The sequence below is a fragment of the Castor canadensis genome, chromosome 7 (assembly GCF_047511655.1).
Source record: "Castor canadensis chromosome 7, mCasCan1.hap1v2, whole genome shotgun sequence".
NCBI lineage: Eukaryota > Metazoa > Chordata > Mammalia > Rodentia > Castoridae > Castor > Castor canadensis.
The window spans coordinates 141,915,964-141,942,298 of record NC_133392.1 but is presented as its reverse complement, the minus strand read 5'-3'; the positions used below and the strand labels follow the sequence as shown (position 1 = coordinate 141,942,298).

The 26,335-nt window shown below is 40.5% G+C and overlaps 1 protein-coding gene and 1 non-coding gene across 3 annotated transcripts; one reads left to right on the top strand and one right to left on the bottom strand.

Moving 5' to 3' along the window:
- The first annotated feature begins 1,551 nt into the window (after positions 1 to 1,551).
- Positions 1,552 to 25,512, top strand: Ythdf2 (YTH N6-methyladenosine RNA binding protein F2). 2 transcript variants are annotated; one of them, XM_020158493.2, is made up of 5 exons: positions 1,552 to 1,833; positions 2,382 to 2,406; positions 2,974 to 3,053; positions 6,698 to 8,281; positions 24,668 to 25,512. In XM_020158493.2, exons 1-5 carry the CDS (start codon positions 1,807 to 1,809, stop codon positions 24,689 to 24,691), a joined length of 1,740 nt encoding a protein of 579 aa, XP_020014082.1. In that variant the 5' UTR covers positions 1,552 to 1,806; the 3' UTR covers positions 24,692 to 25,512. The 2 variants fall into 2 exon arrangements, with proteins under 2 accessions (XP_020014082.1, XP_073936893.1); XM_074080792.1 differs by lacking the exons at positions 1,552 to 1,833; positions 2,382 to 2,406; positions 2,974 to 3,053 and adding an exon at positions 4,082 to 4,138.
- Positions 19,335 to 19,443, bottom strand: LOC141425219 (U6 spliceosomal RNA). The gene has a single exon (XR_012450307.1). It is a non-coding gene; the product is annotated as a U6 spliceosomal RNA (small nuclear RNA).
- Positions 25,513 to 26,335: the final 823 nt, after the last annotated feature.

Sequence of the window (26,335 nt, the reverse complement as noted above, 5' to 3'; positions counted from 1 at the left end):
CTGATGGGGAGGGTAATATTGAGACTCTCTCCCCCTCCCACTATATGACTCCTGGTCTAATTCTCTTTTTACAATACCATGCTGCCTCCGAGGGTAAGTGTAGGCAACTGCTTACACAGTTTATATATAAATCTGGTCCATGTGGTTAACTGGCTGATTATCTTTAATAGGAAGTATTGCTAGGTTTCTTTGATTCTCTTGGTGGGATCTCCACTCAGGCTTGACATTTTACAAACTCCATTCAAAGTCCTTCACCTTTGGTGCCTGATCTTATTCAGTCCAACCATAAATGTGATTATGGGCAGAAGAAAATACTTTCAGCAAATTATGATGTAAAAATCCAAGATACCATTTATTTTACTCCTTAGTCCACCAAAGCCTCATGTATACAGTGAGTGGAAGGTATTAGGCTGACAATTAATGGTGCATTACTTATCTGTTTACTACTAGGAAATGGATGTTCCTAGTATCAAGTGTCCCTGCATCTGATTAAAAGTGCTTTTGTCCATCCTTTGGGTTCTTGTTCCTGAATACCTGATTTCTCTCCTGGGAGTGGGTGGACTGAGAGGATTATGTTCCTTTTCCTGCCGGATACACCTGTCCTAACCTTGGCCAGGTTACTTAACCTCTGTTTTCCAGTTGTAAAATGGAGTGGCTGATAGCTACTTTGAAGTTGCTGAAAGCCTTTAATGTGTTTGAAAGCACTTAAAGACAAAGCCTGGCTCACAGCAGATATTGGAATAGTGTTAATTTTCATTTTCTTCCTCAATCAAAAACATTTTCTCTTGAGGTCCATAGATTTATAGGTTCTCTGGATTCCTTGGAAGTACTTGCAAAGATTTGTGCACATGTAGGTGTGTTTTTCTCTTGGAAATAAAGCCTATATTTGAACACATTATTCTGGGGTCAGCAATTTCCCTGAAAAAGGACTACTATATTTTATCTTCGCTCCAATATTAAGGGGTGAATTTCTTTTGCAGGGGAGAAAAGGAAGGGCCGGGACCGTATTCGATTGTGTATGTCTCTATGTCTGTCTGTCTGTCTTCCTCTCTGGCCCCTCTTTGTAGCACCTAATAGGGAAAGGTGATCATGCTCCTAAAGGCGGGGGAGTCTCACCGGAGCAGGGCTCCCGTGAAGTTTTCCCATGGGTTCTGTGACCTCTCCTCGGGTTCCCATCTAAGCGTTGTGTGGGGTGTCACATGCAGCTGGGAAGCAGGGTTATTTTAAGGTCTTGCGGGTTGCAGAGGCTGCTCTCTCATTGACAAATTGGCTTTTGCAGCTTTTCTCAAGCTAAAAGGTCCTTTCTCCAGGTGTTACTCAAAACCTCGTGCAGCAACCCAGGCCGCCCCCCACCCTCCTAGGCCCCAATCCCGAGGCGGTGGGGGCGGGGAGACCGCGCGCGTCGCTTCCGCTCCTCCAGCCCACCAGAGGGCGCAGCGTCCCCGCCCCTTCCTTCCCGGGGTGCTTCGCGCCGGGCCCCTTCCGCGTGGGTGAGTGAATGTGAGAGTCAGCGCTCGCGCCGCGCGCGCCTCCCGCCTCCACTGCTCGGCGCACTTATTCCGGCTGTGAAGGCCGGGCGCGCGCGCAAAAGCATAGAGACGGGCGTTGAGCTGTCGGGCTAGAGCGTCGCCTAGTCGGAGCCGGAGCCTGAGCCGCGCGCTGTGTCTCCGCTGCGTCCGCCGAGGCTCCTGAGTGTCAGGGACAAAAGCCGCCGCCGCGTTGCCTGCTCCCGCCGCCGGGGCTCATTCGCTGTCGCCGCCCTGAGAAGAAGCCGCCGCCGTCGTTACCCTTGAGGATCCGAGAGCCATGTCGGCCAGCAGCCTCTTGGAGCAGGTACAGGCCCAAGCCCGCATGTCTCGGCCATTGTGTGAGGCGAGACGGAGCCCGACTAGGCCCGGGCCCAGCCGCCCCCGGTCGGGCCGAGTCGTGGCGGCGCTCTCGCGGGCCGGGTTTCGGGCCTCTCCGGCCGGCCGCGCCCAGCGCCTCGCGCCGGGCCCGCTCTTCCCGCTTCTTCCCGGGCCTGGCAGCCCACCGGCCGCGCCGCTCCACTCCTCCCGCTCCTCGCCGCGCTCCCTCCCTCCCTCTCTTCCTCCCAGCAGCGGGCCTGGCTTTCCTTCCTCGTTTCCTTTCCCCTTCCTTGAAGCGCTTGCTCTCTGGCGTCGCGGCTGGCGCGTCCCCCGCGTTTTTCTGCCCGGGCCCCGCTGGCCTCCTTCCTTTCCCCGCCTCCCGTTTTCAGCCTCCCCCAAACCTCCATTCCTGACGCCTCCCCTCGGGCCTGCGCCTTTTCTTCCCTAGTCGGGCCCTGCGTTCACTTGTCTCTCCCTTTTTTTCCGTTTTTTCCCGGACGACCTGCTGCTTGGCGACGTCCCCTTCGCCCGCAGAGACCGAAAGGTCAAGGAAACAAAGGTAAGGAGGTTCGGGCGGGGGTCCGGGTGGGGGATCCGGGTCGAGCGGGGGGCGCCGGGCCGCGGGGGCGGGGTCTCGGTCTCAGGGAACGCTCCTGGGGTGAGGACCTTTCGGAAGCCGCCGGGTCGCGGTGCCGCAGGTGCCTCGCGCCTGGGATTTGGCCCCGGAGCGCTCGCAGCTGGCCGGCAGCTCCTCGGTCCACTAGGAGGAGTTGGTGAAGGCTTGGGGGACCCTCACCGTTGGGTTTTTTCGTTTTCTGTGGTCGGTTCCGAGCAGGCCTTTGTTTTTGATCCTCGTGGATCACTTTCTGGAAGTAACTTACACGTGATGGGGGAGGGGGAGCGGGAGGGAATTGAAATCCAGAGGAGGCAATAAAATGACCTTTTTGGATCGACTTCGTGCTGCGTGGAGGGAGACATTTTCACTAGCAACTCTTGCTCTCATCTTTAAGCCTTTGCGGGTTCTAACTTAGTGGCGCTCTGAAGTAAGTGAGGTGGGTGGTTCTCTTGACTTGGGAGGGAGATGTCAGGGTTGGTACGTTGCTAATTTGAATTTTTTTTTCTTTAGTACAAAATGGATCTGTACATCAAAAGGATGGGCTGAATGATGATGACTTTGAACCTTACTTGAGTCCACAGGCAAGGCCCGTGAGTAGCTGACCATTTTTATCTGATAGAAGTGTGTAGTGTACTATTAGTCTTTCTCTGACCTATCAGTAAATCTTTTTTTGGGGGGGGTTGTTACCTCCTTAATACCTATGAATGTGTTATAAAAACAGTTATTACAGATGTTATAGGCCGTTAGTTAGGATTCCTAGCTCTGTATTGTCAGCAAACATAATGTACAGTAAGACCTTAGTGTTTATGACATTTTACTGTACACCTACAGTAACGTCTGAATTGTTCCTTATCTAGGACATATAGCATAGCAGTGCAAAACTTAAGAATACTCAGCATAAATATTAAATGTTCTGAATTTTTACCCCAGAAAATGTATTCTTTTGTGAAAATTGAGTTAATGTGATGGGAAATTTTCTTGTATAAAATCTCCTGAACTTCATTCAGTGCTACAGAACTGGCTGTCTTCCTTCCCTCTGGTCACAAATTAATGAGCTTTTAATTTATCAGAACTATTTTGGAGTTGGATATTTGGTATTTTGAGTTGAATTTTATTTAACATTTATACATGCCAACTTAGTGTACCTTTGACTTCCCACTGAAGTGAACTTCAGGATTTACAATATGGAGTTAAAGAAGGTTAAAATACTGTTTAGCAAAAACTAAAATCAGACCAGGGATAATTGAGGATAGGGGCTTGGAGTGTAGCTCAATGATACAGGGTTTGTGGGGCCATTGTGTCAGTCTGCAAGTACAATCCCCAGCATCACTCAGAAAAGAAGATTGAGGTATTTGGAGTATGTCTTTTTGTTTTTGTTTGGGCAGCACTGGGGTTTGAACTCAGGGCCTCATGCTTCCTAGGCGGGTGATCTACCACTTGAGCCACTCCATCAGCCCCTGCAGTATGTCTTCTAATGTGAAGATTACTTGCATGTAGATTTAGATACTTCTTTTTTTGGGGTGGGGGGAGGAGGAGGTGCTTGGGTTAGAATTCAGGGCCTACACCTTGAGCCACTCCACAGGTTTTTTCCAACATAGGGTCTCAACTATTTGCCCAGGCTGGCTTCAAACCGTGATCTTCCAGCTCTCTGCTTCCTGAGTAGCTAGGATAACAGGTGAGAGCCACAGGCGTCTGGCTTCAGATACTTCTCATATGACCTGTTCATGTTGAAACTTGTTTGCTTCAGCAATTCTTTTATGTTATCATCTCAGCTCCCAAAGATAGAAACAAAGTTTTAGTAAGATACCTCTGCAGATTGATAGATGAAAAAGACAATTGACAATACCTCTTTCAAGATCGCTTAAAAGATCAAGAAGTTCAGGGAACATTTGCATAAGTCTGATCATAGGCTGTATCAAATACAGTTGATAGTCTTGAGTAACTTGATGTATTAGTGCATATACCCATATTTGGACGACTTAATCTTTGGAGAAATTTTCTACATTGGAAGTATGGAAACTACTTAAGCAAGTGATTATAAAAAAAAGTTTTCCACAGAAGACAACCCTCTAATCAGAAAAAGTAGGGAAATAGAGGAATGAAGTATTAATAGGTTTCTGATTTTGAAGTAGTTTACTTATTACATAATCATTATAATAGGGAGAGTGAGAGCATTTAGCAAAACATAATTTTAGGTAGTTCTTGTAAAACATTGTGTAATTCAGATTTTCAAGTTCTGAGGCATGTGGGAACCTGCCAGTTCAAGTGTAGATATTCACCTATGTCTTGGCATAATCTGTAATATCAAGTGCATTTTGTTTTTCTTTGTCTTGTAAATCAAAGCTTAAAAGCCTGTTTATTAAAAAATGGGAAATAACAGGGCTGGTGTAGTGGCTCAAGTGGTAGAACGCCTGCCTAGCAAGGATGAAACTTGGTATTTAAATCCCAGTACCATCAAAGAAAAAGGGATCTTATGTATGTTGCTGGTGAACCCAGGGGCTCACCTGCTAATTCATGTGTTCTTTATGTTGTTTTAGTGGCACTAGATTGGGCATTGAATCCAGGGTCTTGAGCTTGCTAGGGAAGTGCTCTTATTACTTGAGCTATGCCACCAGCCCCAATTCATGTACTTTGAAATCGATTTTTTTATTACCCTATGTTGGAAAAATATTTCAAATTTAATCCCTTGATGATAAACTGAGTTTCTTAGACATAGTGTTTGTTAAAATTTTAGCACTATGTTTGAGAACTTGAGAGGTGAAAGTTTGTGGAGAGACTTCACTTTTGTTTTGAAGGAAAAATGTAAATTTGATAAAGAAAAGCAAAGCCATTTTATCATTAGCTGAATATTCCTATATTATAATAATAAAATTCTTTTAGTTGAATATTTTAATATTGAAGAGATACATTTTGGTGGCTAAAGAGTACAGTACTATGGACTGTATTACCTGGTAATACAAATACAGGGCCTAAGGTACTTAATGCTCACCCAACTTTAAGAACAAAGTCCACAACTATTGGAGTTAGGGCACACTACTCTAATTTGAGAGACCAGTTTTATATATCTCTGGCTTTTCAATTAAAGGATTACTCTGTGAGCTGTAGGATTTATTTTTTTAAGGTGCTCAATACACACATGATTAAACATTTCACAATATAATCTGTATTCTCATGTGAAGGCTAGTTGTACATAAATTTATATTTCTGATTATTTAGGGTTCTTTTTTTTTAATTTAATTATATTTTCCCACAGCCATTAGTTTTTTGGGTGAAGCAAAACAGGTAGCAATATTCTTTCCTCATTTTAAGTTCTCTGGAAGCCAATGAGTATTTCTTTTCCAGGTTATAATTTAAAAGTGGCATATATTGATGTTTCGCAGATGGCTTGCCAACAGGCTAAGCTAACACTGGAAGGTGTATGCAGTGAACCTTGCTTTTTGGTTTACAAGTGAGAAATGGCTATACAGACGTTTGGGCTAGATCTTGAAATTTCTGGTTCTTCTTGCGTTTTTTCTTGTTGGATCTATTGTCTAGTTTTGGTAGGATACTTTTGAACACTCATCTTCCAAAATTCTCACATTTTAAATCCAAAGCTAATTGGTTTTAATAAAAGCATCATTTCAGCATTTTTACAGGACAAGACCTGCTGTGGGTGAAAGGCTCCATTTTCACTTTTCTGAATTGTAGTATTACAATTAAGATACATTACTAGAGGTGTGGCTCAAGTGGTAGAGCACCTGCTTTGCAAATGGGAATCCCTGAGTTCAAATCCAAGTCCCAACCAAAAAACAAAGATACATATTTACTGTATTACCCTAACCTTAAAATTTTAAATATCTTAATTATTATACCAAAATTTCATATAGTACTAAAGTACCATTGAGTTTATAGTGAAATCATTTGAATATGCAGTGCAACTCTTTACGTAGAATTTTTTTTTTGGGGGGGGTGCTGTACTGGGGTTTGAACTCAGGGCCTGCACCTTGAGCCATTCCACCAGCCCTTTTTTTGTGCTTTTTTTTTTTTTTTTCAGATAGGGTCTCTTGAACTGTTTGCCCAGGCTGGCTTTGAACTGCTACTCTCCTGAACTCTGCCTCCTGAGTAGCTAGGATTACAGTTGTGAGCCACCAGCACCTGGCAGAAATGGGTGAAATACTTGAACTGTGTGATTAATGGGGAAGAAAATGTCCTGATGTTACTCTTGATTTATTTGTCTTTTTCTTTTCTTCCACAGAATAATGCATATACTGCCATGTCAGACTCCTACTTACCCAGTTACTATAGCCCCTCCATTGGCTTTTCCTATTCTTTGGGTGAAGCTGCTTGGTCTACTGGGGGTGACACAGCCATGCCCTATCTAACTTCTTATGGACAGCTCAGCAATGGAGAGCCCCACTTTTTACCAGATGCAATGTTTGGGCAACCAGGAGCCCTAGGTAGCACTCCATTTCTTGGCCAGCATGGTTTTAATTTCTTTCCCAGTGGGATTGACTTCTCAGCATGGGGAAATAACAGTTCTCAGGGACAGTCTACTCAGAGCTCTGGATATAGTAGCAATTACGCTTATGCACCTAGCTCCTTAGGTGGAGCCATGATTGATGGACAGTCAGCTTTTGCCAACGAGACCCTCAATAAGGCTCCTGGCATGAATACTATAGACCAAGGGATGGCAGCTCTGAAGCTGGGCAGCACAGAAGTTGCAAGCAGTGTTCCAAAAGTTGTAGGTTCTGCTGTTGGTAGTGGGTCCATTACTAGTAACATCGTGGCTTCCAGTAGTTTGCCTCCAGCTACCATTGCTCCTCCAAAACCAGCATCTTGGGCTGATATTGCTAGCAAGCCTGCAAAACAGCAACCTAAGTTGAAGACGAAGAATGGCATTGCAGGGTCAAGTCTTCCACCACCCCCAATAAAGCATAACATGGATATTGGAACTTGGGATAATAAGGGTCCTGTTGCAAAGGCCCCCTCACAGGCTTTGGTTCAGAATATAGGTCAGCCAGCCCAGGGGTCTCCCCAGCCTGTAGGTCAGCAGGCCAACAATAGCCCACCAGTGGCTCAGACATCAGTAGGGCAGCAGACACAACCATTGCCTCCACCTCCACCTCAGCCTGCCCAGCTCTCAGTCCAGCAACAGGCAGCTCAGCCAACCCGTTGGGTAGCACCTCGGAACCGTGGCAGTGGGTTCGGTCATAATGGGGTGGATGGTAATGGAGTAGGACAGTCACAGGCTGGTTCTGGATCTGCTCCTTCAGAACCTCACCCGGTGTTGGAGAAACTGCGGTCCATTAATAACTATAACCCTAAGGATTTTGACTGGAATCTGAAACATGGCCGGGTTTTCATCATTAAGAGCTACTCTGAGGACGATATCCACCGTTCCATTAAATATAATATCTGGTGCAGCACAGAGCATGGTAACAAGAGACTGGATGCTGCTTACCGTTCCATGAACGGGAAAGGCCCCGTTTACTTACTTTTCAGTGTCAACGGCAGTGGACACTTCTGTGGCGTTGCAGAAATGAAATCTGCTGTGGACTACAACACATGTGCAGGCGTGTGGTCCCAGGACAAATGGAAGGGTCGTTTTGATGTCAGATGGATTTTTGTGAAGGACGTTCCCAATAGCCAACTGCGACACATTCGCCTAGAGAATAATGAGAATAAACCAGTGACCAACTCTAGGGACACTCAGGAGGTGCCTCTGGAAAAGGCTAAGCAAGTGTTGAAAATCATAGCCAGCTACAAGCACACCACTTCCATTTTTGATGACTTCTCACACTATGAGAAACGCCAGGAGGAAGAAGAAAGTGTTAAAAAGGTAACCAGCTTACCATTCTTAAGACTTTTAGGGAAGAAGGTGGGACTAGAGAAACAGGAGAGGTGTTATGGTGAATGGTTAATTGAAGCTCGATAAATAACACAGTATCGTTTAACAGTCAAAGCTTTATGAAGACATAATTGGTTTTAATACTGAAGGAAATGTGAGAACATTAGTGGAGAATAGAAATACAAGTTTAAAGTTATATAATACAAAAAAGTAGAATGAGTGAAAAATAATTGAAATGATAGAGTGATGGAGACTAAAGTATGAAAAGATGGATGCTGTATTATCACAGAAAAATGTGGAAAGTTCTCTGTTAAAATTAATTTTTGACTTTGGTGGAGTCTTGTGGTTATTTTTCAAGACACTGGTGTGTTAACCAGCCTCTGAAATTTATCTTTCCTATGATAGTTGGCAGTGTTGAGTTTTTCAGACTCTCCTTCTATGTGGTACTCAGCTTAATCACTGAGTATTGAACCCAGGGCCTTGTGAATGCATTCCACCACTGAGTCACATCCCTAACCACAGAAAAGTTTGCTTATTATATAAATCTTGGAAACAGATCATCAGAAAAAGGCTAATCTCTTGCCTTTAACATTCCTACTAAAGAGCCACTTTTTTCTAATTTGTCTGTAACAAGTAGGAATCTTGAACAGAGTGATGGAGAATGGATCTAAAGGGGTGTTGAATTTACCTGAAAGAGTTGATAGTGCTTACTCTGGGGTATTAACGTGACTTAGGACAATGATTTTGGGGGGGAACAATGAACTGAGCTAGGCAGGGTGGGACAACACTAATCCCAGCACTTGGAAGGCTGAGGCAAGAGGATTGAAAATTTGAACCCAGCCTGGGATAGAGAGAGAGACCCCTCTCAAAATAAAACAACAAAACAAAACTAGTTAGGGTACATCATACATTATGTAGGATTTAAGACTTTTGTTGTTGTTTTAATTTAGACTTTTTTTTTTTAATTCATAAGTGCATACAATGTTTGGGTCATTTCTCCTCCCTTCCCCCACCCCCTCCTTCTCCCCCCCACCCCCTCGGTACCCGGCAGAAACTATTTTAACTTAGACATTCTTAAATGTAGGAAGGAAATAGATAAATAGATTATGTATAAAGAGAGCATTTTTCTTAATGTCTGAGAGAATTCCAAGCTGGTTAGGTTCAAATGTAAAATGAAACATACCAAGCTTATATAACTATATAAATATGTTTTCCTTAAATTTGTCGTAAATTTTTAGGAATCTTGAATGTGGTTGAGAATCTGAGGCATTCAGTAATTCTCTATGAAAACTTAATTCCTTTGAGCAGTAGGAAGTAGGTAGGCTCTTCAGTGGATTCTACTTGGAGATGCATGGTGCCTTTTAGTGCAACAGATAGAAATGGAGAGCTGAAATAGCTGGTGGAGGTTGAAACCCCAGTACAGCCAAACACAAAAAGATGGAGATAACACTTTCCAGTGATGCAAAAAGCATTGGGAACTAAGTGCCAAATTACTGAAAATGAATTAATACTCCTTAAGTTTTTTTCCTTACCCCAAAACTGCCATGATCTTGTAGCAAAAGATAGTCTGCTGATTTTTTTTTGCTAATTATCTGAAGGGCTTTAAAAATACCCTCCCAGGCTACTGTTTCTAGAGGAAGAGGAAAGGAAGCCATGACCTTTTAAACAGCTTTATGAACTTAAAGGAACATCTAGATGCTTGGTTTAACATTGGAAAGTTAAAAGTTATAGTTTCTATTTCATCAGTCTGTTTTCCTTCATCTTGCAAATTTCTTACATATTGTGATTAAAAACAGGAAGGCAAAGATGAATTTTTTTAAGGAGAGCACAGCATCATTGATACTAATCCAGGTAAACTTCTTTGTTAGGACTCAGTTGAGAAACTTGGGTTTAAAAATGAAGTAGAAAAAAAAATTTAAATGAGGTAACAAATTTAGGTAGTTACTTTATGCTTTTATTTATCTATTTAATCTGTGTAGTCCAGGTTTGTGTCAAACTTAATCTTCTGCCTCAGTCTTCCAAGTTCTGGAATTATAGCATGAACCACTACACCTGGCTGTTTTGCTATTTTTTGGTGCTAGGGATAGAACTTAGGGTCTTGCACATGTGCTCTTCCACTGAGCTAAGCCCCCAGCCCTTTTTATCAAGGATTTATTTGGATTAAATTCACTAGAGTGATTCAGTGAGTTATAATTGAACTTTATATAAACAGGAGTAAAATTCCTATGTTGGAAGGTCTTTGTTAAGATAATTAATGGTGGCTAGGCACTGGTGGTTCATGCCTGTAATCCTAGCTACTCAGGAGGCAGAGATCAGGAGGATCATTGTTGCAAGCTGGATGCTATCTTGAAAATACCCAACACAATAAAGGGCTGGTAGAGTGGCACAGGTGGTAAGAGTACCTGCCTAACAAGTGTGAGTCCTGAGTTCAAATACCAGTACCACCAAAAATATACACATACACACACACACAAAGATTACAAATATCATATTTTTAGCCAGGCAACAGTGGCTCTCACCTGTAATCCTAATCACTTGGGAGGCAGATATCAGGAGGATCAGGTTTGAAGCCAGCCCCAGGGCAGGTAGTTCAGGAGACCCTGTCTTGAAAATACTCAACACAGAAAAGGGCTAGTGGAGTGGCTCAAGTAGTAGACTGCCTGCCTAGCAAGTGTGAGGCCTTGAGTTTAAACCCTGACCATCCCTCCAACCTCCCAGTACCGCCAGAAAAAAAATCCTAATTGTTAGGCCTCAGTGATAATGTGGTTGCCTAGTATGCATCAGGTCCTGTGCTCTTTCTAGCTCCCCCCCCCCCGAAAAAACAAACAAAAAAAAAGATAACTAATGGTTGTTTTTCAAAACTATTCCATAATGATTCCTGGTAAAAGAATATCCTAATTGTTCTCAGACTGGCTAATAAATCATCGGATAAAAAATAGAAATAAAAGCTTTGATTATACTTGTGTCAGATTACTTTTTAGTTTACTTTGTAAGAAGAGTTGCTGGGGTTTCAGGAAGGTTGCTATGATTGGTTCTAGGCCCAGTTGCTATTTCAGTCAGTTTTGCCTTACTCCTTTCTTGGTTACTATTACCCTTAACATCCTTACATAACTGTTTGTAAACTGTTCTTGTAGTCTCTATTAGTTTTCCAAAAGGAAGCATAGCTCATCGAGGCATTAGGCTTTCTTAGGTGGGGTGTTTGTGTGCCTTTGTATTATTTACAAGATTCACAAAAACTCCTTCATGGCAAGTAGGGGTAGTAACTCTGTAAGTACAAAAATACTTAAACTTCATCTTGAATATGATGTCACAGCTGTTCTAAAGTTCCATGATTAGGCATGTGTCTTGGCAGAGCCACAGCCATTTTTGTCTAGTATTACTACTGACTTACTCTGTCATGTGAACTCATTCAGTATCATAGAACCTTCAAACATTGGATCTGCTTGGCTTGGTACTTCTAGTAAATTTTAATAACATCTTTGATAGGGTTGTTTATTTGATTGTATGTACAGATCCTGTTCTGTAAACTGCTTTCTGCATTTATTTAGAACCTTTTCCCTAGTTGTCCCTACTTTGTCCTGTAACATCACTCTTCATGGCCTAATAGGATTTTGTCAATTTACCAATCTCTAATTGTTGAATGTCAGCAATTCAGAGTTTATCTTTTTTTTTTTTTTTTTACACTACTGGGATTTGAACTTGGCTTCACACTTGCTGGGCCCTGTACTAGTGCTTGAGCCACACCTCCAGCCCAACATTTCATACTTTTTAAAATAACTTTTTCCAATTAAAGTAACATTAAACATCCTTTCACATAAATATCAATTCACATTTTTCCTAGTGTTTCAGCTGGGCTTGAGGGCATGTTTTTTTAAGGTCTTGGCTGTGTCACATATTGGCATATGGACCTTTTTTGTTTTTCCTAAAATTTTTTGTTGTTGAGGGAATCAGTGTGAAAGTACTATCTAGAAGAAGTTAAGTTGAGAATTTTTTTTTTTTTGGTGGTATTGAGGTTTGAACTCAGTACTTAGGCCCTCTTGAGCTCAAGAGGACTTGAGCCACTCTGCCAGCCCTTTTTTGTGTTGGGTATTTTTTTTTTTTTTTTTTTTTTTTTTTTGAGACAGGATCTCATTAGGTAGCCCAGGCAGGCCTCCCCAGTGCTGTGATTACAGGTGCATGTCACCAGGCCAGGCAAGCAATCTTTTTTTTTTTTGTGTTGGGTATTTTTAAGATAGGGTCTCAAACTATTTTCCCGGGCTGGCTTCAGACCGCATTTGAACATTTTTGACTCAGCTTTGGAAAAGTTTGGCTGAAAGAGATAGTTAGTGATGAATTTTTAGAAAGCTCATAAAATAGTTAATTTAATTTGTTTTATATTTCTAGCCTTTTATAGGGAAGAATAAGGGAAGTACTTTAGTAGAGAGGACTAAGGACTATAATTCTGTTAAAACCTCCTGACTAGTGATAAACTCCATAGCCATTTGGGTATGTTTTTTCTTTTTTTAATTTTGGATATTTTATATTTAAACTGCTACAAATGTTTTATATGGTTTTTCAACATAAACAGAATTGTGATAAAATGGGAATGATAGTGAAAGGGTTAGAGTGGAATACATTCACTATGCAAATGTTAAGTTACAGTGATTTAAAATTTGGGTTTTTTTGGGAGGTTAGGATGGGGATGGACTCTCACCATGTAGCCCAGTAGGCTGACCTAAAACTCTAGACCCTCTTGCCTCAGCCTCCAAGTGCTGGAATAATTACAGGTGTGTACTACCATGCATGTCTAAACTACAAATTTTAAGAGGTAGGTTAAAGTTGAGAACAAAAAAATAGTTACTGGATAAAATGTAGCCATTTTTATCAACTCAGTTATTAGTTTCTAGGGAGGCATACAAACCCATGAAGAAATAATAGTATGCTTAGGAAGAGGCCAGTTTTTAATTTTTATTAGAGACAAAGTTACAAACCTGGTATGTAAATTCATTTATACTTTCATGTGTACTTATATCTCAAAGATCTGGGATGCATTTTTGAGCTACATAAGTCTCTCACAATAGCTGTAAATTAGCTCTAGATAACTTGAGAAAATAGCTACCATTTGGGTATATACATGATGCTAGAAGAGGTATTAAAAAGAATCCATACCCAATCTGGCTTCCATTCTTTTTTTGGTGATCTTGTGATTTTAAAGGGGAAGGGAAGGGGTAAGAGATCATCCAAATGACTCTAGTAATTCATGTAAAAGGAAGGCATCAAAAGCTGGTTTGTGGGAGTGGCTCAAGTGGTAAGAGCCCCTGCCTAGCAAAGCATGAGGCCCTGAGTTCAAAGTTCAAACCCCAGTGCTGCCAAAAACAAACAAAATATGAAAAGCTGGTATATGATCAAACTTGCTTAGCAAGGTTAAGTCTGGTCATTCTCTTTTACTATATACCAAAAAACAAGGGCCATACTCATCTGAGAGGTTTATAGTTTTGAGTTTTTGTTTGTCTTTGTGTGTGTGTGTCCATCCATCCCCGTCCCCATCCCCATCCCCGTCCCCATCCCCATCCCCATTTGTTTTTGTGGTGCTAGAAACCAAACCCAGGGTCTTGTACATTCTAGGCAAGCATTCTAAGCCACATTCCCAGTGCTTGGGAAGTGTTTTCAAAACTTTATTAAACTACTTAAGAATAAAGGTAAAGCTGTTTATCTTTTCTTTGACCTCTTTATGCTAGACACTACAGAGAAATCAAGAGTGTATTGTCAGGGAACATGATACTGTGTTGCATTAGTGGCAGAGAACAGTGTTTTTCTCATATGTACAAGATGCTGATACGTAAGCTTGTAGGAGATTGCCTAATCCATTTTGGGGTGTAGTGGATTGATCCTAATAGAATTTTGGAAGAAGTGAGCTCTGAGCTGAGCCTTAAGGAATGTATAGAAGAAGCCAGGCTTGATAGTTTGTGATCTGTAATAAAGTCAAGAACAATTGTAGGGACCAGCTACTTGGGAGGAAGGGAATGAAGGTAAGAAGGATCATGGTTTGCAACCAGCCTGAGCAAAAAGTTAGCAAGGTCCCCATGTCAACCAGTAAGCTGGGCATGGCACATACCTGTCTTCCCAACTGTGAGAGTGGTATAGTGTAAATAGGGGGGGATTGATCATGGTCCCAGTGAGCCTGAGCAAAAACTCATGACCCTATTGAAAAAATAAAGCAAAAAGGAATGTGTGGCTCAAACTGTAGAGCACCTAACAAGCATAGTGCCCTGAGTTCTAATTCCAGTACTCCTCATTCTACCCCACCGAAAAAGAGTTGTAATTATGGAATGGGTATACCATAAAGTAAGTTGGGAGGGTAGATTTAGAGAAGGGGGTGTTGAATGAAAGGTTTATGTAGTTAGTTTGACATAGAAGGCATCTGTTGACAAGCACAAAACTGGTTAGAAAAACAAAAGGGCTGGTAGAGTGGCTCACATGGTAGAATGCCTTCCTAACAAGCATGAGGCCCTGAGTTCAAGTCCCAATACCCCTCCACCCCCCCCCCCAAAAAAAAAAACAAAGCAGAAAACTAGAAATGAAGTGACAAAGAGTAAGGGCCTCTTCTTATGTTGTGTTTCATAGATATGTTATCTCTTATAATATGCTTTTGGTGTGAAGAACAAGTTGTTTAGATTAAAAGAGATGATTTAGAAAGGGAACATGATAGCTATTTTCAAATCTTTTTAAGGTGATAAATAGGTTTATTCGCCATACCAGAAAATAGCACGAGAGCCAATGGATAGAAGCTGTAAGGAGGGAGATTTTTCTAAATAAAAGGGAAAACTTTCTAAAATGGCTAACACGTGGAAATAATGTAGCACAGTGATAGAATACTTTACCTAGCACTGTGCAAGGCTCTGGGTTGGATCCCCAGCACTGCAAAAGAAACAGTGGAGAGTGGTCTTAGTCAAGGAGAGGCTGAAGTATAGACCAAAAACGGAAATTAATACTACCAAATGGGTCTTTTTTGGAAGGTTATTGCTTCTATTTGATAATTTCTGACCTGGAGGTGTGGCTCAGTGGTAAAGGTCTTGTCTAACATGCTGGAAGCCCTGGATTCAATCCCTAGTACCACAAAAAAGTATTAAAAAAAACCCCAAATTCAGTAATTTCTGATCTAAGTATTTATTACTTTGAGGCTAAAGGACATGGATGACAGAAAGGATTGGTTGATTCCCAGGCAATCTTGGTATAAATTAGGCATGTGGGTGATTTTTTTTTAATGTATTTGCTGTTATTAATAATGAAAAAATTCACCTAAACTGTACTAAAGATTTGCTTAGTAAAGAAATTTGGAGGTGATTGTTTAGGAGAAATGTTTTGTAACTCAAGTTTTTGTGTGTGTGTGTGTGTGTGTGTGTGGATGTTTGAGTATTGGTGATGGATGGAACTTGGAGTCTTTCATGTGTGCAGAGTTTCTCCTTATAAAGAGGTTTGTTTGTTTTCCCCTTAAAACCATCTTAGTTCTCTCTTTTTGTGGAGACTGGTCTTCCTATGTAGTCTCAAATTTCTGATCCTTCTGCCTCAGCCTCCTGAGTTTGGGAATAATCTTTCTCCTCTAAACTTTTTAATTTGGACATTTGCTAAACCATTTGAAGTGATCCACCTTGGCTGTGTTTTCAAGTTTTAAAAATGCAAGAGGAAGAAAACAGCTTTAGCCAACTTTTTTTTAAGTTACTAAATGTTTAGGAAGTAAATAACTGGGAGTATTTTGGTTCCTATCTAGCATTTCTTTGCCCTACCACTGTTTTAAGTTGTCTCTTTAGAACTAGTATGAAGGCATCCTATTCATTTTAACGTGCATGAGCCCAGCAAATAGCCCATACTGCTCTCAAACTTGACATCTTCTAACTTCAGCCTCTCAAATTCAGGGATTGCAAGCATAAGCCACCATATCTGGCTTATATGTTTTTTTGCAGTGCTCCACCACTGAACTACACCTCTCTTACGTTTTTGTTTTTAATGGAAACATAATAATAACTATATTATTTGTGAGGCGCATCCTGTTTTAATCAGGACAGCAAACCTGCACATTTCTTAAAATCCCACAGCTATGTGTACTACTGCTGTCTTGCAGATAATCTTGTTTTCCTGACAAAGGATTGAGGAAATTCTGTTTGTTACTCAACTTCCTTGTTTTGTGGATAAAATGCCTTTATGCAGCTTTCTTAAAAGAGATCTAGAAAAGAATAGATGACATTAAATTTGGATCTCTTTGAATTGTGCCCTTTGTATTTTATCTTTCAGCAAATATTTATTTTAATTGTGGAGATAGGAAAGATCAACAACTTTTAAGATCAGAGAGTTTCGAGGACAAAAAAATGGATAAAATATAGAAAAAGAATTATAATAAAGGAATAAAGAGATTTTTCTTTTTCTGCAGGAGAGAGAAATTTAGGGAAATTAAGGAAGGCTTTAGAGATAACATTTGAGCCATAGTAAATAGGATAACTAATAAGCACTCAAATGGTAGTACAGTGTGTGGCGCAGTGCACATAAAAGTTTAGCTGTGTTGGGACTGGAAGTGTGTGTGGCTTTGGTAGAGCAAGCACATGGCATAAAGCCCAGCACCCAACCCCACTCCCCCTGCCCCTCCAAAAAAACCAAAAACAAACTAAACTGCAGCTTTCTTATTGAATACAGTCATGCTTAGATTTCACATGAAGGAGACCCAACAGAGGTTATTTATCCAGGGTCTCAAAGCTAATAAGTAGTACTGGAGTTGACTTTTCAACATCTCTTCAGTGATGTAGAAGAATTTACCTTATGATAATTTTATTTATTTATTTATTTACTTTGAGACACACTCTGGCACTGTGTTCCCCAGACTGGCCATGAACTCACACTATGCAGCCCAGAGCGGCCTCAAATTCAAGATCCTCTTGCTTCAGCCTTGTCAGTGCTAGGATTACAGGTGTGGACCATCATGCCTGACCTCTGGGAAGTTTGAAACAGTTTCTGAATACTGACTTTGGCACCTGGCTAGGAACTTTCATAGTCTATCTTTAATCACTTCACCAACCTTGGAGGTAATACCTTGTATTTATAGAGACATGGAAACTCAAGGTAGCAACTGTTTGAAACTTACCTGTAAGTGAACAGAGGTGGGTAGGTGGCTCAGAGTAAATGAGTCTGGGAGAACAAGACAGGAGAGCCTGAGTGAACCAAAAAATAGTGGGAATGGGAAGTTAGATTTGAATATGATAGGTATAATTTTCTGACTAGGTCTTAAATAATTTGAGAATATGGGAGGAGCAACAGTTTAGGGTTAGGATTTGGAAAATGGGGATCGGGGCCAAGCGCAGTGGCCTGTAATCCTAGCTTTTCAGGAGGCTTGTGTAGGAGGATCATGATCCAGACCAACCAGAGCCTGCAGGGATTCCCTCGTTTGTTCCTTTATTATTTTATTTTAATTAACTAATTTTGACAGTACTAGGGTTTAAGCTCAGTGTTTTGTGCTTGCAAAACAGCCGCTCTACTGCTTGAGTCACACTTCTAGCCCAGGTGATGTGAGTTTTGAAAGTGGGGAAATGATACATGGAAGTTGAGGGAATCTTTTGAAATTGGGGAAATGTGAGGGAGGAAAAATTCTGCAAGTTCAGTATCTCTTCTGTGTGTGTTGGATTATTTAGTGGGGGATGGTTGTGGAAGAATACGGCATTTACTTTGAATATCTTGGTTTAAGAGTGTGATAAGGGACTTTGCTGTAGCTCTAGGATTTTCATGTAGAGAAGAAAAAGGTTCTCTCCTCAATTAGGGCACTCAGGATCTACTTCTCCATTTCCTTACCATAGAACCCTGTAAGTCTGCAAATAAGCAAGAACAAGTGGCAGCTCAGATAATTCTTTCTCCTTCAAAGCATACTGCTGCCACCTTCTGGACAAAATTCTAGTTTCAACGAAAGTAGCTTAAATATTGTCTTTGTTTTTCAGCCCTCCTAAATAAATAATCTCTACTTGAACTAATTTAATTACAGTTAGCCATAAGGAGAAGGTATCAAGGATTCCTTATGATATGATACCACATGAAATAGAATAGGGCTGTGTATATTAAAGTGCTGATATTACAGTATGAGACCCAAGTGCAAAAGTTTAGACATTTGCTAGATAATCTCTATAATAGTCTCTTTTTGTATATTTTCAATCTCTGCAGTGATCCTGCAGAATAGTTAAGATTACCTTTCTTTTACAGTTAGGGAACTTAGATCCAAAAGTAATAACTTTCTCAAGACCCCCTACCTAGGAAGTAGGACTGAAATTTTTTTTGTTCCAAAGTTCTTTTCTTTTGCCATGTGAGGCCTTCACATTTATCACTTAAAGTAGCTAATGGTGTTTTGTTGTCTGCTGATACCTGAAACTAGTCTTTTTGTAATTCTCACAGTATATCATAGTTGAATTACCCCTCAAAAACTCTAGCTTGATCCTCCCACCTCAGCCTGCTGAGTAGCTGAGACTACAGGTGGGTGCCACTGGAATTAATCTCCAAAAACAAGGACTGGAGGCATGCTCAAGAGGTAGAGCACCTGTTTAGCGTGAGGCCTGGAGTTCAGATCCCAGTACCACCAAAATAAAAATATTCTTTAGAAAGAAAAGAAATGATTGAAGAGAAGTTTCTCAGTTTGTACAAATTATTATCTGGAGATTTTGTTTGGCATTACTGGGTTTGAATTCGGGGCATTGTGCTTGCTAGACAAATGCTCTACCGTTTAAGCTATGTTCCCAGCCCCCCTACACCTTGAGTCACTCCACCAGTCCTTTTTTGCATTGGGCTGTTTTTTTTTTGTTTTTTTTTTTTTTTGAGAAAGGGGCTTTCGAACTATTTGCCTCGGGTTGGCTTTGAACTGGGATCCTCTTCATCTCTTCCTCCTGAGTAGTTAGGATTACAGGCATGAGCCACCTGTGCCTGGCTAGGGTTTCGTGTTTATACCTGGGCCAGCTTAGACTACAATCCTATTTATGCTTTCCATGTTGCTAGGATGACAGGTGTGCACTGCCCACACCCAGCTTTTTGCCCTTTTTTTTTTTTTAATATGGAACAATTCACTCTGCGTGTCTTCCTTGTGCCGGGGCCATGCTAATCTTCTCTCTATTGTTCCAGTTTTTTAGTATAGGTGCTGCCAAAGCAAACAGCACACCCAGCTATTGATTAGATGGGGGTCTTACATCTTTTTGCCCTTGCTAGCCTCAAACCTTGATCCTCCCAATTTCTGCTTCTGGAGTTTTTTACATTGCTATTATTTTCCTCTTTCATGTACTTCAATGAACATGATTGGAGGAGAGAGCTTGGAATCTGCATATAAAAGTTTGAGACCTTGACTCTGTGTATAATTAATGTCTTATGTCCCCTGATGGCCCCCCTGACTCCATATCCATTTTTCTGCCTCAGTGTCCTCTTTTTCTAGCACATTTGGTTTCTAATGTTTCTTTGAAAGTAGGTTCTTTTTATGTCCTTCCCATAGTAAGTGGCCTTAGCCTCTGTTACCTACTAGTCTTTATCATTAGAAACAGTGCTAGAATTCATGTGTCTGAATATTGTGTTCTAAATCTTTTTTTTGGAGTCAGGGTCTCACTATACCATGACTGGCCTAGAATTCACTATGCAGCCCACTCTGGCCTTGAACATAGCGATCCTCTTTCCTCTGTCTTCTAAGTACTGAGATTACAGGTCTGTGCCACCAGGCCCAGCTGTGCTATGAATATCATTTTTTAAAATCAGCTAGAAGATTATGACCCTCTAATCAGTTGACTGTACATTTTGTCCATTAAAATGTAGCAGATGTCTTTATTGCCTCCATGTGGTGTTACTCTTTTTGGAGTAGGGGGAGAGCAATACTGGGGTTTGAACCCAGAGCTTTGTGCTTAACTAGGCAGGTGCTCTACCACTTGGGCCACACCTCCAGTCCATTTTGCTCTGGTTATTTTGGAGATGGTGGTCTCACAAACTATTTGCCCAGTCTGACATTGAACCTTGATCCTCACAATCTTAGCCACCCAAGTAGATAGGATTACTGATAAGAGCTACCAGTGTGCAGCTGTATGGCTGCTTTTTTTTCAGTGCTGGGAATCAAATCCATAGTCTCATGATGGTAGGCAGGCACTCTACCATCTGAGCTATGCTCTCAGCCCCAAGTGTATAGCTACTTCTAATGGCCTTTAATGGCTTACATTATTGTTTCTTTTCTGTTCTGGGGCTCCAATCCTGGGCCTTGCACATGCTAAGGATGTGCTTTGCCACTAAGCTACACCCCCTTCCTTTTATTGTATCTTTAAGCACATTACTTTGTTAGGTAATTTTAAACCAGAAGATTAGTGGCCACTAGCCATTTTGAAGTTACCCAAACTGTGCCTTAAAAGCTATTTTTTGTTTGTTCTTATTTTGTATGTTTGTGATAGGGTCTCACTACGTAATCCAGGCTGACCTGGAACTTGAGGTCCCTTAATCTCAGCCCTTCGAGTGCTGATAGGTGTGAGCCACCATACTTGACTCTGAAGGTGTTTTTGATGGTACTGGGGTTTGAATTCAGTTTCATGCTTATTAGGCAAGTGCTCTACCACTTGAGCCACTCTACCAAGCCCTTTTTTTGTGTGTTGGGTATTTTTGAGATAAGGTTTCACTTTTTACCTGGGCTGGCCTCAAACCTCCATCCTCCTGATCTCTGCCTCCTGAGTAGCTAGGATTACAGGCATGTGCCACACTTTTTTTTTTTTTTTTTTTTTTGGTGGTGGTACTGGAGTTTGAACTCAGGGTGCCATGCTTCCTAGGCAGGTGCTCTACCACTTGAGCCTCTCTGCCAGCCCTAAAGGTGGGTTTTTTTTTTTTTTTTTTTAAAGCTAATTAATATTTAAAGAGTGAGAAGGGACTCTTGAAGTATATTGCATATGATGGGTCCTTAAAAATCTTCAAAAACAAAAACGACTTAGGTATCTTATCTGGTGGATATTACTGATCAAGTGTGAATTACGGATTTTGTGGTCTTGTTAACATATGGATAGTAGTGGAAAGGCTAGGGGCTTTGGAGGAAACAGTAACTTGGACCAGATGGTATTAATGAAGTTAATGAAAAGGATTGGATTCCAAAAATAAGGTAGAGTTGGAGAAAATATTTTTCATCTTAGTTGGGAAACACTCTAATGATTGCTTTGTTCTTTCTAGATTTACCTGTCCAGTATCGTTGAGCTGGGGTTGGAGGTGGGATTGACCAGCTATTAAAAATATTTGTCTACTATAATTATAATACAACTCAAAGTCAGTATTTCCAAACTTTTGGGAAACTGGTTGTGAAATTAGTTTCAGTTCAAATGTAACTCTTTGTTAGTGGAGCCAAGGAATTATTCTGAGAATAGTCAAGTCTGGCAAACCATTTCATTTGATTTGGAAATAGTGTTTTTGAGTTTTATTTTTAGTTACAGTAAAACACAATCTTAATTTATCTTGCCCTTTGTTCTAATTTGAGAAATTACTTGTATTTATCCAGGCATTGAGTATTTTCAGGCTTTGGGGTTTATTTCTCTTTCAATGAAATGTATACAGGCATGAAGCTACTAATTACACATAACTCAGTCTTTCTGCTGTTAGACTTGGTTAGCAACTAATTCATAGCATTGAAGACTAAAGATTGATTAGTTGGGAACTATATTAATTTATGTGGAATGGTATCAACAGTTTTTTTTTTTTCTTTTTTGGTGGGAGTGGGGTTTGAACTCAGGGCGTTGTGCTTGGAAAAGCAGCCATGCTACCACTTGAGCTTCCAGTCCATTTTTACTCTGGTTATTTTGGAGATGGGTTGCTTGGGCTGGTGTTTGAACCTTGAACCTCCCAGTCTCAAGTAGCTAGGATTCCAAGTATGAGCCACCAGCATGCAGATTATCAGATTTTTAAATTAATAAAATTATATTCAATAAATAATTGTGAATATGCCTCTTGTGCTTTATGGTCCACTTTAAAAAGTGAAGGGAGGACTGGGGGGGCGGGTATAGTTTAGTGACCAAGCGCTTAACTAGTATGCACAAAATCCTGGGCTCCAAATGCAACACCACAAAAATCAGTAAGTAGATACATATTTGTTTTAAAAAGTAGTGGAAGAGGGGTGGTAGAAGAAATAAGGAAGGATCCAGAGCTGGGTATGTGGCATACACCTGTAATCCCAGTACCTCAAGACTGAGTTTGAGGCTAGCCTTCTGGTCAGCTACAATCCAAAAAATTTCAGAGACCACATTTACATAATTTATATTATGTAATGCTGATTTAAATGATATAGTGCTGATGTTCAATTTTAATCTCTTAATGTACCTAATTTAAAGATTAAACTTTTTCATAAGTCTGTATGAGTAGAATCTAAAAACTTTATAGGGTTGGTACAATCTATTGTTTCAGGCATCCATTGGGAGGGCTTGGACTATATCTACCAAGGGTGAGGGACTAGTTACATGTTTTATAGCCAGAGATTCCATACATGAAGACTTGAAGTAACATTCCACCTTGTGGCTTTTGTGATGTTTAGTGTTCAGAAGGTTTTTTGGGGTTTTTTGGGATTTTTTTGCGGTACTGGGGCATGAACTCGGGGCCTACACCTTGAGCCACTCCACCAGCCCTTTTTTGTGAAGGGTTTTTTGAGATAGGGTCTTGAGAACTATTTCCCCGGGCTGGCTTCAAACCACAATCCTCCTGATCTTTGCCGCCTGAGTTGCTGGGATTTCAGGCGTGAGCAACCAGTGCCTGACCTCAAAATCATTTATTTTAAAAATAATATTCCTGATCTTGGCATGTTGGTGGGTTTCTCTGAAATCCAGATGTATGAACCTGGTCATCACAAAAACAGCTCCCTGGATAAGTAATTTGGGGTCTGAACTCAGGGCCTCACGCTTGCTAGGTAGGTGCTCTACCACTTGAACCACTCCACTAGCCCTGGATTTTTTAAAGTATGTATTAAGGGCACAAAACAATAGACTTTGTTTTTTTCATACATGTATATAAGGTTATATGATCATATTTACTGTCCCTTACTACCTGCTTATCCCTTTTCCTCCAGTAACTTCCTGTTTACTGTTTTCTAATTTAGTGATAGGGTAGTTTGGTGATTCCAAAGCCTGATTTTGTTCATTTTTACATGAATGTTGATAATATTTTTAAAGGGCACAGATGTAGTAGCCACATGATACTTGGTATGAATCTTGGTTCTTTTTGTCTTCGCTTAGTAACTTTGGGCAAGTAACTTCTGAACTTTAGTTTATCTCTAAAACAAATAACGTCTGGGTGTGGTGGTACATTCCTATAATACCAGTACTCAGGAGGCTGAGGCAGGTAAAGATTGTGAGGTTGAGGCCTGCCTGGGATATGTCCCTATTCAAAAGGGGACGGGGCGTGGGGGAATAAAAGGTAGTTCTTATACAGTGACTATGAAGATTGTTAATAGTGTACACAGTACCTGGACATGGAAAGCCCCTAAGTGGTAGTTGCTGGGTTTTTTTGGTAGGAATCATTCTGTCATCAGAATCATGGTTAGTACAGATGAATGGGAACAGATGTGTAAGTTTAGGACTGTATACTCTTGTTCATGTTATGCTTTTTGTTTTAAAAGCTTTCTCTTCCTCCTCCCTCCTTTGTGGTACTAGAGATTGAACCCAGAGCTCACTTAATCCACATCCCCAGCCTGAGTCATTCACGTTTAAAAATTCCTGGATGTGAGGTAATGTGTGAAATGAGTGGCTGTTCAGCATAAATTTGTGAAAGATTCAGACTTGGCTCTTACTAAGAAAATGAGCATTTAGATTTCAGTAATATAGTCAGTTTTCAAAATCTACCTCTTAAGTGGATTTTAAACTCTCCTTAGGGGAAGTAGGTGGTTTTCTTGCCTAACAAAGGACTCAGAACTTTCTGTAAAACTACTCACTAATTCTTCACAGCCCTGTGAGGTACTTATTATCTTTACTTTACAGAAAAAGAATTTGAGGCCCATGAATATGTTGAAGGCCTTGTAGACTATGTGGTATTTGAATGTAGGTTGGTATGACTCTAGTATTCTGGGGATTTTGTTCTGGTACCAGGTATGCTGCTTCCTTTTTTCTGGACACTGGTGTATGTTTGAAGTTACTTCCGTTAAGCATTATCTTAAACCAGGTATTACAGGAAACTGTCTGTTTAATCATGTAATGGATTTCAGTCAAACAAAAGTTATTTTGTATTAATTGGGATGTGTGTTGCTACTTTGATTTAAAATCTGAGAAGTAAAAGCCAATATGTAGAAATATTATCTAGCACAAGTAAATTTGTATTGTTCTATGAAGTTTTAATGCTGAAACATTTCCAGATAAGTTAATAACTAACCATTTTCACTTTTTTTTTTTTTAACCTTTGTAGGAACGTCAAGGTCGTGGGAAATAAAAAGCAGTTCTGCACAGACTGCAGCAACGGTTGCATCTGCATATCCTAAGAGGAAAAAAATGACCTTCAAGATAATTAGGACTTTTTCTTAATTTCATTGACTTCAGAGACGATTGCAAACTTGCAGTTTAAGTATTGGAATTTCACAAAAGACATAGGACTTAACTGGAAAATGGAAAAAAAAAAGAAAAAGAAAAAAACTAAACAAAAAATCCCTCTAGGTAGTTTAGGTGAGAAATGTCCCTTTTATTTTGGCTTTGGTTGTGATTTCAGAGCATAATGCTTTGTTTGTTTGTCTTTTTACTATGTTTTTCGGATTTTTCAGTCCGTAAGTGCATACAGTTTTCTCTAATTTTTAAACCCTTTCCTCCCATTTGACATTTGCACTTGGAGAACACTTGAGTTTCGAAGGTTTTGGGCGTCCACCCCAGAAAGTGGGAATTTGATTTTTCCCTTCCGAACTGGAAGAACATTTTTATGAAGAATATTTGTCTAGGAGAATTTAACAGTGTTACCCAAGGTTGTGTCTATAAGGGTGGTTCATTTTCTCTGACCCTTTGTTACTCAAAGTAAAGTACTAGGCGTCCTAAGAAATGTTCTGTTCTTGTACATTATACTGATGAAGTCAGGATTAATTTGATTTCAAAGCTAAGAACAGTGGTAAAAACTCGTTTTCAGAAATGCATTTTGGAAGAGAAAAATATTGTAAAGCGTGTAGTGAATGTTTCTTCAGTTTCTTGTTCAGCCAATGAGGAAAGGGCATTGCCTTTCTTTTTACCATTAATCACTTCTCAATAAACGTGAGATCCTGTTGCGCATCACTTTTAGTACCATTTAGTATTATTTGAGTCTGCTATGTTTTGAGAGAGGTTTGGAGTTCTGAGATAGCAAATCATTTTAGAAAGTTTGTGTTGAAATTGTTCAGGCTTGCTTTGTACCCATGGCTGGATTAGCATGGCCTCTGCAAAGCAAGTTGGGCCAGTATTCAAAATGCTTAGTTTCTGGATGCTTCCCAGAGAAGATAGAGACATTGCTGAATCGTTCATTCAACAGATATTTGTGTTTATTAATAAGGTGCCACACAAACTCCATAGATATCTCACCAGCTATCTTAAATACAAAGGAGGTAGCACCCAGTATCCAAGGACATAAGTGCTTAATCCAAAATGTGGTTTATTTAGACAGTGTTCTACATAGATGCAGGGCCCTAAAAATGAAATGCCAGTGGGCTTGGGTCTTTGTGAAACGTAAAACCATACTGACATTGATTTATTCTTACTTATTTGAAGGGCTTCTCTGCGATAAGGATTTTTAGCTTTTAAGATGTCCCAATTTTTATTAAATTTGGGGAAACATCTGTAGTAGGGGAGGATTATGAGTATTGGTTTTAATATTGGCAGACAGTTTTGTCCTGTAATGCATACTGTTCTGTACAGTCCAGGCTGTTAAATCACGAGAGCCAATACAGTGAGTTGAGTCAATAATGATTTCTGATTAGCATTATAGTTGACAACTTTCAGTGAAGAACTTTGCTTATGAGAGGTATAGTACAGTATTCCTAAATATTTCTATTTGCCAAGCCCTTTGAAATATATTTCCCCAAACTGGGGAGTTCTTGGTGTTGTCATTAGTATGAATATGCCA